We start from the raw sequence: 17,211 nt of genomic DNA, 5'->3' as shown, positions 1-17,211 counted from the left end.
AAGTTAATCACAAACAAACATCTAAAATAATATTAGTTTGATTGATAAAATATTAGTACTTCAGACAACACATAGTTTGGAGTTTTCTGTTTTTGAAAATTTCAAAAATAAATTAAATTGGTGAGATTGTTCCAAGGATTAGTCTTACGACTACCTATTGTGATTGATATTTTCCCACTTAGAATTTAAAAAGAGTTTTAATTGATATTTATCCAAATAATACATTTGTGGGATAATAAATAAGGAAATATAACATACATTTTAAAGGGTAAAATATGAAAATAAATAATATTTTTTTGAAAATAAAAATAGTGTGTTTCTTCTAACGACAATGTGTGGGGAGTTAGTGCAATGCATGATTTATGGGGTTTTTGCTAGAATGAAAATAAATAAATAAAAAATTGAAAGTAAAAAAAAAATTATAAATCGAGTGTAATTTCCCAATAAAACAATAGTGTCTCCCGCGCCCCTGTTTGGACTTTGGACCAATCGCTATCTTATTCGTATCGTCGTACACTCGTATCCCTTCACTTTCATTTCAACGTTGATTGATGACTTACGAGTGAGGGTTTTGGGTTTTCCCTTCACACTCCATACTCACCCACTTCCTGGTAAGTCCCTTCCCTTTTTCTCTCAATTTTACTTTCCTTCTCTTCATTTCCCAATTTTATTCTTTCTTCACTGTCTTCTCTTTTGTTTCTAACACCAAACCTCACATTTTCATTTTGGGGTTACAATTACAAACCTAATTCACATCATTTTCTGCTGAACATACTATGGACCTGTGGAATTTGAACTGGCCCTAGCTTATTTTTTGTCAGAATCAATTTTGCCACCCAGCCACTCAAATAAGCTTATTTCCAAACACGCGCTAACTCTTTTTTGTTTCCGTCTGCGCGGTGCTACCGTTACAAATCTCGGTTCATTGATTAGCACATTTAGACATGTTAGTCAATTATTGTTAATTGTTTTATTTTTAGCTCTTGATGCATTCATAGACTAGTATAGATAAGATTGACTTCTACTGTAGTATCACTTGTTGGGGTTTAGCTCAAATTTAGAAAGTTGCTACATGCTGCAATGTACACAAAAATGGAAGCTGTTGTATATTTTTCTTTCTTATTGTCGAATTCGATGCTGCTATGGATAATTATATTTCGTTCGCACTTCTCAGCTAAGCTGCTGTTTGGTATGAACTATGAAATGATTTGTTTCCCTTCCGATATTGTCTGTTGTAACTTGTTACGCTCTATTGTCTGCTGGCAATTGAGGAATTATTTTTGTGATATTGAAATGTTTCTTGAGATGTTACGTTCCAGTGCAATTGATTTTCGCTAGTGATGACATTTCTAAGCTATTATCAAGTGATGTAAAAATTGGGTGTTTTGTAATAGTTCTGGTTGGGCTATTCCACGTGCAGGTTTATATTCTAAAAGTTGTGCAAACATGATGCATTCTGTAAAGGGTGGCTGGCGCCACTCATTTGCCCTTGCCAAACATAATGAATCTGAAGGAAGAAAGACTAGGATTCGACGTTCAAAGGAGGAAAGAAAGGCAATGGTGGAATCCTTTATAAAGAAGTAATTGCATTGCATACTAGTTTCTTTTTATCCAGTATTATAATTATATTATCCTTAGATGCATTTAAAAATTAAATTTCAAAATGTGCTCTGACCATTGTTCCTGCTTCTTTTTTTCAGATTATTAAATTTACTTATTTAATCCACACTGTCCTTTCTTATTTTCTTCGTTCTCAATTCATGAATATATTATACATGATACCTCCTTTCCTTCTTCTTTTTTTTTCTGAATATTCAGCAGTCTAATTTTGCAAGATGAGATTGATTATTAACAATTTATTTGTTGTTGTCTGTGACCTTGTTACCACTTGCCAGTTATGATTAATGTGTATATATGAACTAGAAGAGAGTTTAACTCATTTTGTTAAAACTAAGGGCAACATGTTAGAGACATTTGTTATGTTTGACCTTTTGAAGTATGTTTTATGGTTGGTTATTTTCATGTTTTCTTGCTGTTTATTTTTCCAAGGTTAGCCATACTTTGGTGTATCCTTAGTTTACAAGTTTGAACCTGCAAGTAAATCTACTGCAATTTAAGAATATATTCGAAACAATGGAACATTTCATTGGTTCAAAGTTTGAACTTGACTCATTATTTGAGGCATATTTACCTATCTCTTAATAGTGCAAATGTGATGCGAGAAGTAACAATGCTCTTTTTGTTGATATTTTGTGTTTGATTAGTGCCGCTACATTTGAATACTTGAACTATTTCTGATTCCGTTTTTGTTCTCAGTTGTAATTTAAGTCAAACTTTGGAGACCTGTTTTTTAAATGATCTTTTTAATTTATTTATTTACTGTCTAGATACTTGTTTCCAGGCACCAAGAGGAAAACAATGGAAACTTCCCATCCCTTAATCTTACACATAAAGAAGTTGGTGGCTCTTTCTACACAGTGCGGGAGATTGTACGAGATGTAATTCAAGAAAATAGAGTGTTGGGCCCTGCTAAGTTCACTTTAGACGAGCAAAGCATTGATCAATTTTTCGAACAGAATCCATTGGGTTCAATTGCAAGAGATCCTCAACCTTTTCTGGAGGCATCCTCTAATGAAAATCATCCTGAGCTTAGCAAAGTTAATGATATAGATGGAAAAATGCTTTCTGTTTCGGATGGGCATTATACTGAAGCTGAGCATCAGGTGGTTGGCAAAGGTCATATGATAAATGTTGGCCATGTAAATGTGACAGACAAGGAGCCCATTGAAGCTACTGTTGTTTCTGATGGGTATTCTGAGCATTCTATGGATGACGTAGGACGTACCATAAATCATAGCCAGGTTGACGTGACAAGCAAAAAATCTGTAGAAGCTACAGTTGTTTCTGATGGGTATCATACTGGGACTGAGCACAATATTGCTGACAAAGGGCATGCCATAAATGGCAGCAAGGTAGGTATAATAAACCAAGAATCTGACGAAGCTAATGTTCCTGAGATACAGGTAAGTGAGCCTATGGCGTCCAAACAGAGTGTTGAACAAGAGTTGGCAGTTCCTGCAACACTGGATGTAGAGACATTTCCATTAAGGTCTGTTGCTCGGACTACCGATGGAATAGAAGGCTTTGAAGAGTCAAGGGATAGGAAAATGTTGGAACCAGAACAAGGTGGGGAGAAGTCTGAATTAAATGGGATAGAGCCTGCAAAGGATTCTGTGTTATTGGATGATAAATTTGAGGATGCCCTTGGAAATGAAAAATTAAAGCAAGTCTCTAACACTGAGCATGATAAGGAGAAAACTCTGGGAGATACATTAGAAGAAAACACAAACCATTCGACGCCTAATGAACATTTAAGTCATGAATTTGAAGATTCCACTGACCCTCAAGTTAGAGTATCTCTTCAAAACACCTTTGAGACCACTACCCAAAGCAAGATGAAAGATGGAGCCAAGGTAAGCTTTTATCATTCTTTTTGTTTTTTTTAGTTGTCACGATCACTTCACTCCGGTCTTCAGTAATTTTCACTTGTTGGCATGTGTTTCTTAGGTAGTTTATATGTTTCGGGTTAAATTATCGCGTTTACAGGCAGAAATTTGGATGTTACTTGGAATGTGCCAATTTTGTGTTTCAATAAAGATCCATTCACGCTTAAATTCAAACTCCACCTTAGAGAGATAAAGAAATAGAAGAGAGAGAAGGGAGAGATAATTAGTGATGTGATAGGAAAAAAAAAGAGATATAGAAAAGAAAGGAAAAGTGAGTGGAAATGAGATAGAAGAGAAAGTTGATGTCAATGTATAATTACTCTTTGGGAAAAACTATGCCCACCATCCTCACACATACTCTCATCATCCCCCGTTTTTGAAAAATTAAAAATATCCCCAACTTCAAAACTCTACCATGCCCTCACATCCCACACATCCCACCATCCCCGCACATTCTCTCACATTGACATTCACCATCTTCTTCATCAACAAAGACATCAAGGGCACCCAAGATCTTCCAACAAAAAACATTATCATAAAAGATTCTTCCTTCTTCCCCTTTTTCCCTTTACTTTGTTTATTTCCATTTCATTTTGGATCCCATTACATGCCTCAATTTTGTGCTCTGATTTTTTGCTCTGGTTGACTGTTATGGTTCTTCATGCATTCTTAAAATGCAGAATGTATTTTTTACCCTGCATTTTTGTTTGCAGAATGGAAAAACTACATACCACCTTTTAACTTGTTGTATGTAAATAATGTGTACAGCGTTTTAAATTGCTGAATGTAAAAACTAGATACCGCATTTAAATTGCTGAATGTAAATCGTCTGTCATGTACCGCTAGTAATACATACCACAAACATGAAAATGGGGTATGTATTATTTTCTAACTCAGCATTTACAAAATGAGGAGCATAAGTTTAAATTTTCCAAACCGAATATTAAATTGCGGTATATAGCATAAAGTATACATACCACAATTTAGTTTGCGGCATGTAAAACACTGAAGGATAGTTTTTGGAAACGGGAAGGTGGCGTTAGGCTAGGAGTGGTATTAATAGTTTTGCCCTTACTCTTTGTGCTCGAAAGATCAAGAATCATGGATCTATAAATAATTAACAATTTATTAGAAACAATAGTTGCTGACTACTTCTAATTATTTGAGGAGAAAGTTCCTTGTAACATTTGAATGCATTTTGACAGATAAGCACTCCAAATGGCTTTCAAGCCAAGAACCTTGGCCAGACTCACACTGAGGGACCAAAACCTTCAGAGGAAGTCCTGCATAAAACTGATAAACATGGAGTTGATCTTCGCAGTTCCCAGAGAAGAAGCAACACAACTGTAGACAGGATCAATCTGTAAGAATATAAATTGATTTGATCTTGAATATCATACTTATTTGAAATTTATGGCGGTTAATGTAGTCGGGTTGTTCTTTTGTAACAGTTAAATTTTCCTTTGTTGTTTTCACTGCAGAGAATCATGGGATGGAACACCTAAGAACTCTCCAAAACGAGACCCCAACCCTCTTGTAGCTATTTTGGAAGCTTTTGTCAGTGCGTTTTTGAAATTTTGGTCGCAGTGAAGATTTAGTATTTGTTTTCTTTTCTCTTCCCTTCCATTGGGGAGATGATGTCCTAGACCTGATAAAGAATAATTTTAGCGAGGTTGATGTGTTCTGTTTTTTTTTTTTTAATTCCAATGATCTTGTTTCAATAGTTGAGCTGGTTGTATGGCATAAGTAACCATTTGAGCTGTCTTTGGTAAGCACATGAAATGCTAACCTCGGTTTGTTTAGCTTCTATAGAATCCATGATCCGAGATATTAGCTTACATGGTGCAAGTATATTTGGAAATACAATTGAAATTGCGTTCGAGTTCAAGTATTGGATTCTCGTTACTGTTATGAAAAGTGCGTTGGTGAACGATCGATAAGTATCAACATGTGTTCATGGATCAATAAGAACTTGAAAAAATGTCTTATCAGCTAAATCATATTTGTCCCTCTAAAGTAATTTAGATGGACATCCAATTTGTTTGAGTGAAACTCCATCCCCCTTTGAGAGGAGAGTGACGGTGCAGCAAGATGGTAAGGTTGTTGATCGGAGTAAGCCAGTTTAATCACTCAGGGATGTGTTGATTGAAGAGGAAGCAGTGGAACCATGATTGAGAAGGAGGGTAAGCTTGTATGGTGAGGGTGTCGATGATGAACTAGCAGTCTGAGCGCCGCATGTGAGCCTGAGAGGGGTCCTTACAAAGGCACTGGTCCTTACAAAGGCACACTGATGCATAAGTTAGTGACTGAGCCATTTAGGAAAATCTTTAAGTTAAGAAGGATAGATAGTGTACTTGACTCCTCTTGAGTGAGAGCCTTATATACCAGGGGGTGTCATGAGTGCATATACTTTGAGCACGCCTGAAACGTCGGATCTCTCTGTGCCACCAGTTGTCTGCATAGATCCAACGACCAAGGGTTTCTCGTTAATGAGGACTAGACCATGAGTGATTAGATGGGTGAGGTGATAAGAATCTTGCATCCACAGATGACCAACTCGGTTTGGTCGGGCCGTGCTCGGGTGCGGTTGGTGAAGGATGATCGACTTTGATACTTGATCAGGAATAGCGCAGCTCGGTCGGCCCAGGAGTTAATCGGTTGCACGACCTCTCAGAACGTCCCCTAACTTTGGCCCACACAGATTGTGGGGCTTGAGGTTAAAAAGGTAATTTCGTTTGTCGGAAAGCGCGTCCGGATCGATCTAAAACCGATCGGTTGCGAAGTCTCTCGAAACAATCATCATGCTCTTCTTCATCTAATCCTTGTTGACAACCCTTTTCCTAGGGTTTCATTCTTCAACATGGAGTTCTTGTTCAAGCATTCTTGTTCATCATCAAAAAACCAACCCAAAATTCCATCCATGTCAAATCACCTCCCTCAAGAGATCTGGGCGGAAATTCTTCACAGACTCCCACCCAAAACCCTAGTGAAATGCACCTCCGTCTGCAAATCATGGCGATCCCTCATCACCTCCACCTCCTTCATCTCCCTCCACCGCAACCACTCACCCTCCTCCCTCCTCCTCCAGCTCTGCGACGAGCGTGCTATTCCCAATTTCATCCACTACTCCCTCCGCCGCGACGACCCTTTTCTCTCCGAATCCTCCTCCCTCCGCCTCCCCTCCTCCTTCAACCGTGAATTCTCCGTCGTCGGAATCTGTCACGGCCTCGTCTGCATCACCTCCACCGAAAACTGCCGTGATCTCATCATCTGCAACCCCTCTCTTCGTCTCCATATCACACTCCCCGAACCCTCCGACTACCCTTCTCTTCACTCCGCCTCTGTCGCCTTCGGTTTCGATTCCCGGAACAATGACTACAAGGTTATCAGAATCGCTTGCATGCATGATGACGAAAGGTACGGTGTTTCTTCGCCTGAGGTTGAAGTTTACTCTCTGGCTTCTGGGTTTTGGAATAGGAACCGTGTTGTTGCTGCTCCTGTTAGTACTCTGTGTTGTCTTGGTAGCTATTATTCTCCGCATGGTTTCGTTGATGGGAAGGTTCACTGGGGCGCGAGAAGATGCATGAGGGTGGGTGGTGATGATGGATGGTACTATTTTGTGTTGTCCTACAATTTTGAGGATGATGTGTTTGGTGAGGTTATGCTGCCGGAGACATTCGCTTGTGCCAGCTCCGATATGCCTAATGTTACGGTTATTGGAGGCGGCGATGGGAAAGCTCTCACTGTGTACCATGTGGATGGTGTCATGCAGTGCTCTTGTGATATCTGGGTCATGAAGGAGTATGGTGTTGTGGGGTCTTGGAATAAGGTTTTTAGTTTCAATTTGGTGGGTTTTGATATGGAACTAACCTCTTTTGGGATACTTGTGACCGGCATGACAGCTCCGCTGACGCCTTTGTGCGTGAGGAATGGTGGAGAAGTATTGGTGCTCATGGATGAGGCGGGGAGTGGATGTCTGTATTCGGTAAATCTTGAAAGGAATGAAATTACAGACTGTCAAATTGGAGGAGAGGAGTTCACATGGTATCTTTATTCTGGTTACTATGCTGAGAGCTTGGTTTTGCTAGACAAAGCACGCGGTTTGGTCTCTTATTGAAGCAGAGGTAACTGTGACCTATCCTGAAATATGTTCACAATAGCTCAATTGGATGCTCAATTTGTTTTAGGCAAATGCTAGTGCCCTAAAGGTACTCATTAAGTACTAAATGTTGTATCTCAATTGTGAGCAGGACCTTTCTGTTGTATATTTATTGTACAATGGTACAATTTACTTCACCTGGTTGCTTTCTGAATGGGAGGCATACCTCTCCTTAGGTTGTTTGAGTGCATAAACAAATGGATGGTATGCGTATATGTAGTGTAATTGAAGTCTTTGTCTCTGTTTCTTGCTTATGATGTTGTTTATGTTTTGAATTCCAAATACCAACTAGTTTTCTTGCTAATACAATAGCTGTATTCTGTCTGCTTCAAGTTTCTAGTAAGAACTTCTGTAACAAATTATTAATTATTAGAGCTTGTGTGGCGCCAAAACTTCTTCCTGTATTTTTGAGATGTTCCCTAAAAGAATACATCATTCTGTGCACCCTGCTTATGATCGTAGTTTTTGCTTCCATAGTCTGACAGAAAGCTTTAACCAGATTCTGTTGGAAGTTTGTTGTCCCGAGTAATATGATATTCTCTACTGAAACATTGTTATCCTATTTCTAGTTTTTATCTGCCTGGTCTCTTGTTAAGATTTTCATTTCTAATATAAATCAAACTTCTGGGAGGTTAAGGAAATAGGTATCCTGATAACAGATGACTCAATCTGATTGCAATCAAAGCACAATTTTCAGGAGATATTTATAGATTGTCTTCCCAGACCACTAGTAAAATGAAAGTCGCTCATCTCTGTTTCAAGCTTGAAATTTTGAAACCTTGGAATGTGGAACAGACATGTATGTATGTACTTGTGTGTTTATTAAGTGAGATGGAGGGTTCTTTAGGTAAGTATGGATTTGTTTATGCAACCATGAGGCTGGTCTTAAGTAAGCTAACCAATTTGATGGGGAGGACGCATGGTGTCTTTGGGCACCATAATGGCTTTCAGCGTAAGAGCTTAGTTTTACTAAAGAAATCAAGTGGTTTGGTATCTTATTGAAGAGGAGGTATACTTAGGATGGATCATATATTAGGATGCTCATGTGTGTGTGTGGGATTTGCTATGATACTCCGACTAGATTTTGTGAAGGAGTAGCATTCAACCTCTTTTTTGTTATGACAAAAACACCATCTCTTTGTTCGTGATTAATTTATTCATGTAATTTCATTTTAATTAATATTTTGAAATCAATAATTTCTCTCAACTCGTTACCCACTCTCTTTCACCTAATCTATCACCTTCTTCCTCATCTCCGAATCTTTAATGCTAAAATGACTGTCTTGTAGTGTAAACTCTAGACTGAACCCGAGGAATGTTACATACATAAATAAGGTTGGAATTTCTTGATTTGCACTTGGAATTAGATGTATTGAACTTCAGGTGGAAACAACGGAAACTAGGACTAGGAGGATATTTATTGGCAATATTTGAATATTTATTAATTGTTGGAAGAAGATTAATTATTGGAGCTAAATTCTTGGACTCCAAGGCAGAGACTAGTATGAACCAGCTTCTTTGAAACTGTCATGTTGAATTCTTGCACTCCAAGGCAGAGACTAGTATGAAGTGAACCTCTTCGAAAATGTCATACCGTTGGAGTTGAATTCTTGAAAATATGTCATATTATAAAATAACTCCTACTACGAACTCTTCTCCACACTCATTCTCTCTCAATCAGATATATATATATATATATATATATATATATATATATATATATATATATCTTTTTTGTTTTAAGACTCAGGCAGAGAGATGGGTAAGGAAAAGTTTCACATTAACATTGTGGTGATTGGCCATGTCGACTCTGGCAAGTCGACGACCACCGGCCACTTGATCTACAAGCTTGGAGGTATTGACAAGCGTGTAATCGAGAGGTTTGAGAAAGAAGCTGCTGAGATGAACAAGAGGTCATTCAAGTACGCTTGGGTGCTTGACAAGCTCAAGGCTGAGCGTGAAAGAGGAATCACCATTGATATTGCACTGTGGAAGTTCGAGACGACCAAGTACTACTGCACAGTCATTGATGCCCCTGGACACAGGGATTTCATCAAGAACATGATTACTGGAACATCCCAAGCTGATTGTGCTGTCCTTATCATTGATTCCACTACTGGCGGTTTCGAAGCTGGTATCTCCAAGGATGGACAGACTCGTGAGCATGCTCTCCTTGCTTTCACTCTTGGTGTGAGGCAGATGATTTGCTGCTGTAACAAGATGGACGCCACCACTCCCAAGTACTCGAAGGCTAGGTACGATGAAATCGTGAAGGAAGTCTCTTCCTACTTAAAGAAGGTTGGGTACAACCCAGACAAGATTCCTTTTGTTCCTATCTCCGGTTTTGAGGGAGACAATATGATTGAGAGGTCTACAAGCCTTGACTGGTACAAAGGTCCAACCCTTCTTGAGGCTCTTGACCAGATCAATGAGCCAAAGAGGCCATCAGACAAGCCCCTCCGATTACCCCTTCAGGATGTCTACATGATTGGAGGAATTGGAACTGTGCCCGTGGGGCGAGTTGAGACGGGTTCCATTAAACCTGGAATGGTGGTGACTTTTGCCCCAACTGGGCTCACAACTGAAGTTAAGTCTGTGGAGATGCACCATGAAGCTCTCCAAGAGGCCCTTCCCGGTGACAATGTGGGATTCAATGTTAAGAATGTTGCAGTCAAGGATCTCAAGCGTGGGTTTGTTGCTTCAAACTCCAAGGATGATCCTGCCAAGGAGGCTGCTAACTTCACCTCCCAGGTTATCATCATGAACCACCCTGGCCAGATTGGCAATGGCTATGCCCCTGTTCTTGATTGCCACACCTCCCACATTGCGGTCAAGTTTGCGCAACTTCTGACCAAGATTGATAGACGATCCGGAAAGGAGCTTGAGAAGGACCCCAAATTCTTGAAGAATGGTGATTCTGGTTTGGTTAAGATGATTCCTACCAAGCCCATGGTGGTTGAAACTTTCTCCGAGTATCCTCCACTTGGTCGTTTTGCTGTCAGGGACATGCGTCAAACCGTGGCTGTGGGAGTCATCAAGAGCGTGGAGAAGAAGGATCCTACTGGAGCCAAGGTCACCAAGGCTGCCCAGAAGAAGAAGTGAATCATACTGCAAGAGGTCTATCCTAATGAATACAATAAATGGTTTAAGTCTGCTCCGTCATCTCGCAACTTTTGTTCCCAGAACTGGGTTCTAGATCGACGGTGGCAAAGCTATTTCCGTTCTGTTTTTTTGCTTTTCTTTACATGTAAAATAAATAAATGTATCTAAAAGATCAGTCTAGAGACTTCGATAAAGGTTCTCTTGAGATCTTTAAGATTAGTGGTTTATAAGTAACAAAGTTATGCATTTCTAAGACTTTGAAACACCTTATTTTATCTTCGATGTAGTGTTCAAACTAGATCAAAGTGATACCTCCTTCCCTTTTTCTTTCTGAATATTAAGCAGTCTAATTTTGCAGGATGAGATTGATTATTAATAAGGTATTGTTGCCAATTATGAGTATGTATATTTATGAACAATTGATCCTCAATTAGTGCATCAACTGGTTTGCATCTGGAAAGATAAAGAATCATGGATCTAAAAATAATTATTAGAAATGATAGTTGCTGACTGCTTTTAGCTAGCTATTGGAGGAGAAATTTCCTTGTAACATTTTATTGCATTTTGGCAGACAAGCACTCAAGATGGCACCGAAACAGTGCTTTACCCCTAGATGTCCGGTCAACTGCTGCGCCTCAACGCATTTCGGGGAGAACCAGCTAGCTCTGGGTTCGAGTGGCATTTCATACCTCAAAAATCGATTTTTGTTAGAATCATTAGCCGAAGCAGTGATAATTCTAAGGGATTCCTCCGGGAAAAAATAGAGATGTCTCCTACGTTAGCTAGGAGTCCCGTCCCGTCGAATCAATAATCAATAGAAGTCCCAATAGAAGTTTACTGACCTGGCTCTTCAATCGACGATCTACTGTTCCCTCTTAGTTGCAGATGCCCATGCTTTGATTCGAAAGCCCTAGCCAGTGATGAATCCCCAGTAAGATCGGAGTCTTTCATTCCTCCTCCCTTCAGTCCAGTTTGAACCCGTCCCAGCAACGAAGACCTTCCTACTTACAGCAAGGTGAGGCTCTGCCCTTCCCCTAGAATCCACTCCGGGTCGGAGGAGCTGCTAGTCCAACTTCTTGAGCAGCCGAGATATTGAACAACGAACATTTGAGCAAGCTACCTTGCCTCACCCTGAGATGAGAGGGAAGGTCGATTTGACTCGAATCCTGGACCTGATCTTTAATCCTACACCGGTTAATGATGCGATGGGATAAGTTTTTTTTTCATCAATGCTGGCCCAGTCGAGGCTCGTCCATGCCCAATCCCAATGGACAAACCTCTGATCTGCCCCTAGCTCTATAATCCACCCGTCTTCCCCAGTCCCTGAAAGCCCTCCTATCCGTCGGCCTAGCCCTCTTTCTCAACTCGAGTCTGAAGTTCAGCGGCTTTCATCATTGACGAAGACCTGCGCTAATAAGACAAAGAAGTGGGGAGTCTATGCCTTTTCATAAAACGAAAAGCTTTCAGTCCTTGAATGAATCAGTAACAACGAATTCGTGGAATGAAGGATCAAGAAACGGATAGGGAGGGGAATGGCCTTTCCATTATTTATTGGTGGACCTTCCCGTCGAATTGAACCGGTCACGGAGCTCTCCATTGAGTTGTTTAGGTTCTGGAATTCCATCTCTAGTTGGGGGTTTCGGTTCGAAGGTTATCAAATGTGGTGCGGGTTCATCTCTCTCGACCTGCTGTTCAGGTTCGACGAGAAGGTTGATCGAGGGGACCCAGACTTTAGATCTCTTTCTTCTCTATTCTATGGCGGGAGGTTTCTTTAGTATCAAGAGTGTGTCGGGGAGGCCAGGGAAAGACGGATTGGATCGAGAGGCGATGCCTACTCTACTCGTTACCACTAAACGACGAAGCCAAGAGCGGAAGGAGGGACTTGAACCCTCAACCTCAGCCTTGGCAAGGCTATGCTCTACCATTAAGTTATTTCCGCCAGCTACGGTAGTGGTGAAGCACTACTGAGCAATTAACGTATCACTTGATACGGACGACTTCTCTTTTTCCGCCGGACCACACTCTTAACCTCCGATCGGGCTACGAGCACGAGTAGGTAGGCGGCTAGGGGGGAGGGGCGGCTGCCTTTTCAATCAATCTCCGGCCGCCCCTGACCTAATAAGGCCGCTATTGGTGCGAGTTGTAAGGAAGGAGTCTTGGTCTCGAGTCGAGCTGGGGCGTCATTTCATTCTCGTAACGGGGGTGAGTGCACCGCAAGATCAGACAAGTGACTCCCTCGCAGCGGTGGCATCTGTCTTTTAAGTTCAGTCATTTCCTAAGATGGCTCCTCTTATTATACGATAATCCAAGCAGATCCGGGAGCTGAAACATGAGTATTTGTCTCTTTTTCAACTTCAACAGGAATGCATCAACAAAACTGCCCTTCCATATAGATCGTCGTGGCATGAACTTTGTCAAAAAATGAATTTCTAGCTAACTCCTCTTCCTATTGATCTTGATTAGTTCCAGCTTGTTGAGAGTTCTCTTTTCTTTCTAGACCGGACCCTTAGACCGTCTCCTGAAAGACCTGCTTATCCCGCATGTGCTTTCGGAGCCCCCCACTCATTCAATCACTTGCTTGTGATTGCAGCCATTCCCCGAAAAAGGGAGAGACGAGGGAATCGTCCGCTCCCGTTCATGTGACGAATCGAACATCGTTAGGTCCCGAATTCTGCGAACCACCGGACCTAGACCAAGATCTCCATTACGTCGTACGATATATCGATCCGAAGAACTTACTTTCAGTTGTAAGTCATCCATTCTGCTCCTATCTAAAGTGATGCTAGGCTGCTTCACGCAGGTGCGCTTCGCTCGGCCACATGATGAACATGTTTTAAGCTAACTGCATGTCGAGCGCTTAAGCTGAGCTTGTGGTCACTCGTTCCTCGCTTGTTCCAATCCTAGTAAAGAGCTTCAGATCCGATTCTACACTACATACGATATTCCATTCCGGCCCTCCCCCGCTCTTCGCTTGGTTGTACAAAGAGCATGCCCGAGGGGGCTACTACGCTCATCGCGCACTTGCATCACCACCTGAGCTTCGCTACCGCTTCGCCCAGCTCCTACGCCTACCACGAATCTTGAATCATCACGTGGCTGCTAAAGCAAGCTAAGCTTCACACGGCCCTGAGGAAGCCAAAAGACCCTCTCACGGCCGAAGGCTCCGCAACACGTTGGAGAACTTTTAGATCCCGCCCTAAAACGCCCATTTTCCTAGAGTTCCGAAGTGATCCTCATTCTCACCGCAGCCTTCTTACTTAAGCCGAAAGAAAGCCGGGCAAGAATCGCATTGGTAGTACGAAGGGGGAGCAGAATCGTATCTGGCAGTGGTTCTTCGGATCGATCACAGATTCTCGGCCCCGTCGTTTGGCTTCCACCCCAGTTGACCTCTCTTGTTCTCCCCCCCCAACCACAACCGGGTGGAGGACTCATGTAAACTTATTCCTGTAGGTCCCCGTTCAGGAAGGCATTTTTAACATCTAATTGGAACAGAGGCCAATCTCGATTCGCAGCAATAGAGAGCAGGAGACGAACAGACTTCATCTTGGCTACCGGGGCAAAGGCTTCCTCGTAATCTATCCCATATGTTTGAGTAAAGCCTTGACTAGCCTGACCTTTTCCTCCTTTCTCCCACAAAGCTTCCCTTCACAACCAGTCCCATATCAAATTTGTAGAATTCGAGATGGGGAGAGTCAAAATGATACAAATGCGCATTTCCTCTCTGAATCGAGAGGTATCAGATCGAAGTCACATAAGTCATGTATTATAATGAAAGTGATTTCCGGGAGAACAAAGTTTATTTATGAGCCAATTCTGGCATGAGAGGACCAATGAGACAGAACACTGTTGGATGCATTCCTTCGCTAGCAGGGCTTCGGCCCATCTCAATGGAAGAGTCTTCGGTCAGTAATCTTGTACTCTCGACCGGCTCGAACCACTACGTTATCCATGTTCCGGCTCATCCTATTCATGTCACCAGAACCTGTAATAAACAGGGAATCTTTGGATATCAGTTCGAAGGGAGCGCCGAAGAAAGTTAAGTAGCTCCTACCTACAGGAGCATCTCCTTTTTTTCGGGGGATCGGGAAGAGGAAATCTGGTCTGAGGTCAACGGTAATATGTCACCCAGCTTTAATGATAGTACTATATTTCCCTCCGGAGCTTCCCCCAGCTGACCCCGGCGACTTCCCTAATGAAACGAAGATAGCATAAATTAGGGAGGCCGTAGATGAAAGCCTCTTCAGTAAACTCTTTCCGCTTCTGAATCTGGATGGCGGCTTTGGTTGGAGAAGAGAGTGTTTCAGTTACGGTTTAGGGCGGGGGAGTTACTAGACGTTCGTGAAGGCAGACAGGCGCTCGTAGACATCAAACCGTTTTCGCAGAGCGACTTAGAAAAAACAAACCACTTCTTTCTTGTTTTTGTTTTGAAATGCGCTGCGTACAGTTCTGGGGGTTGTAGAACAACTACTTGTTCGCCGTTCTTTTTCCGTTAGCCAGTATCGATACTCTAAGACTCCTTGCGCTTAGCCCACCGCAGGTGCTTTGATAGAGAGTCACTTTCGGGTTGTGGGGCGCAAGGGGATATTGAATAAATTCCCTCTTTGCCAGTAGCTAGTTTAGATATGGCAAGCGGTTCGAGTCAAGTGTCAGTTAAAGAACCAATTGTTGGCAAGAGTCACAAATATGAAGTAAACGACTTGGTCTCTTCTGGAGAGTTAGACAAAAGAAAGTATCCTTCTGTATAGGGGAAGGAAAGGCTCTCGCACTAGTTGTTCTGTAAGAAGGGCTTTCATTAGCGTGAGAAGGCGGGTTTTCCGGATGTTGGCAAATGGGCATGAGAAGGAGCATCGTTCCATGCTGGAGATCCTTTACTAAACCCCTACCCTAACCATTATCAGAGCCTACCATGAACCACGCTTTGTTTATTTTTCTTTTTTTGGTTGTGCGAGCTCCGGCTACCGCTGGGGAGAGGGAAAGTTACGGAGCTACGCACTGGCGGATAGAGACCAATAAGGACACCTAAAGATGAAGCAGGACGCCACACCAGATAAGAGAAAGATCAAAGCCCGAAGCCAGCAAAAGGAGTCCCAAGATCCGCCGAAGGAGACAGACCTAAGGAAGGAGCGAAAACGAAAAGAAGGAAAAAAAGAGGTAGATTTCCCTAGACCCTATCATAGGGGCCCGCCCCATGGGGAAAGGGACAATAGGCTGGGGGTATACAAAACTCCCCCGACACCGATGAACTAACGGCTATAGATGGATACCGGTATCGCCAGCAAGCTTCATTCTCGAGGAGCAGAGCCCTCTGGAGGTCGTCCAAAGCCCGAATCTGGTCTCGGGTATTTTGCATGTTGCCACCCGCTCCAGATTGATGGGCGGAAGATATTCCCCTCAGAACAGCAGCATAAAAGCTATCGCATAAGCGCAGAACAGCACTTTTTATTCATTAATTAATAGCAGAAGTACAATAGGGGGGAAGCTTACGTACACATAGAAAAACCAGCCAAACAACTAAACACAACATTACAACAAAAAGTTAACAAACAACATATTAAAGACTCTTCTAGGTCCCCCTGCGGCTGCTGAGGGCCCCCCTCACAATGAGGTCTCGTTGTTCTTGGAGGAGGGCCCTCCTCCTTTCTTCCAGACCGCGAATGCGGTCCAGGATCCGTTGCATGGCTGCAGCCACAAGCGCTGGATCGATGGGAGGCAGGTGCTCCCAAAAGGCAGCCAGGGTTTGCAGCCGTTGGGCCTTCTCGGTATCGATGTTTTGAATTTCTTGATCTATTTGGGAAAGTCTTTCAGCAGTTGCTGGATCCATCTCCCTTTGCTTTGCCAAATAGATCAAGAAGCGTCCTATTTATAGGCGCGGGGGTCCATTAAGAAAAAAAAAATCCTTAGTTTTTTCGCGGGTATCGCCACGCGGCTTAATCCCGATCACTCCCTCAGGAATAGGAGGCAATAATAGAACGCACATCAGAGAAGAGAGTACTCCCTTTATAAATAAACAAGGCCCTCCGCGTCCTTTCTTAATAGATGGAGCAATCCTCACTCGACAGCTCGAAAGCGGATCAGTACAAACCCACGTGATCCGTATTCGCTTACGTACCAGGCGTGCTTCGTCGTACCCTAACTACTCCTCTTTCACTGGCTTCTACTTGTCTTTTACTGGCTTATTTGTACCCAGCTACATGATGGAACTCCCCTCGGCCAATCCTCACTCGACAGCAGCTCCGTCCTAGCATGGGCGATTGAAGTAAAGCCTCTGCCTCTATCGCTTGATTGAAAGGATCAGACACTGTCCCCTACTTTTGACAGCAGAACGAAAGAATTATATTCTTAAAATAAGCAAGGTAATTTTGCTTTTGCCGATTGCACTCGGATAGCGGCCTGGGCCGTCCTGGAATGGGAAAAAAATGAATTAGATGGACTGGACTTCGATGG

At 42.3% G+C, this 17,211-nt stretch overlaps 3 protein-coding genes across 4 annotated transcripts; all 3 read left to right on the top strand.

The window, feature by feature from the left end:
• Positions 1-455: 455 nt before the first annotated feature.
• Positions 456-5,394, top strand: LOC130718906 (uncharacterized). Of its 2 annotated transcripts, none has more exons than XM_057569551.1 (5): positions 456-611; positions 1,421-1,580; positions 2,402-3,473; positions 4,712-4,869; positions 4,988-5,394. In XM_057569551.1, the coding sequence occupies exons 2-5, from the start codon at positions 1,447-1,449 to the stop codon at positions 5,094-5,096; spliced, it is 1,473 nt and encodes a 490-aa protein (XP_057425534.1). In that variant the 5' UTR covers positions 456-611; positions 1,421-1,446; the 3' UTR covers positions 5,097-5,394. The 2 variants fall into 2 exon arrangements, with proteins under 2 accessions (XP_057425534.1, XP_057425535.1); XM_057569552.1 differs by lacking the exon at positions 456-611 and adding an exon at positions 669-946.
• An 870-nt stretch (positions 5,395-6,264) lies between these two features.
• LOC130718908 (F-box/kelch-repeat protein At3g23880-like) lies at positions 6,265-7,989 on the top strand. Its single transcript, XM_057569554.1, has one exon. The coding sequence runs from the start codon at positions 6,367-6,369 to the stop codon at positions 7,621-7,623; it is 1,257 nt and encodes a 418-aa protein (XP_057425537.1). The 5' UTR covers positions 6,265-6,366; the 3' UTR covers positions 7,624-7,989.
• Positions 7,990-9,396: 1,407 nt separating this feature from the next.
• LOC130718907 (elongation factor 1-alpha-like) lies at positions 9,397-11,022 on the top strand. Its single transcript, XM_057569553.1, has one exon. It carries the CDS (start codon positions 9,424-9,426, stop codon positions 10,765-10,767), a length of 1,344 nt encoding a protein of 447 aa, XP_057425536.1. The 5' UTR covers positions 9,397-9,423; the 3' UTR covers positions 10,768-11,022.
• Positions 11,023-17,211: the final 6,189 nt, after the last annotated feature.

Source organism: Lotus japonicus, chromosome 5, assembly GCF_012489685.1.
Source record: "Lotus japonicus ecotype B-129 chromosome 5, LjGifu_v1.2".
NCBI classification, from domain to species: domain Eukaryota; kingdom Viridiplantae; phylum Streptophyta; class Magnoliopsida; order Fabales; family Fabaceae; genus Lotus; species Lotus japonicus.
This window is presented reverse-complemented; position numbering and strand designations above follow the sequence as displayed.

Excerpts from the sequence above, each read along its gene's own strand:
- LOC130718906 (XM_057569551.1), top strand. The coding sequence starts at position 1,447 with ATGATGCATTCTGTAAAGGGTGGCTGGCGCCACTCATTTGCCCTTGCC. Across the intron at positions 1,581-2,401 it reads GTGGAATCCTTTATAAAGAA|GCACCAAGAGGAAAACAATG; the intron begins GTAATTGCATTG and ends ACTTGTTTCCAG. Across the intron at positions 4,870-4,987 it reads ACTGTAGACAGGATCAATCT|AGAATCATGGGATGGAACAC; the intron begins GTAAGAATATAA and ends TTTTCACTGCAG.
- LOC130718908 (XM_057569554.1), top strand. The coding sequence starts at position 6,367 with ATGGAGTTCTTGTTCAAGCATTCTTGTTCATCATCAAAAAACCAACCC.
- LOC130718907 (XM_057569553.1), top strand. The coding sequence starts at position 9,424 with ATGGGTAAGGAAAAGTTTCACATTAACATTGTGGTGATTGGCCATGTC.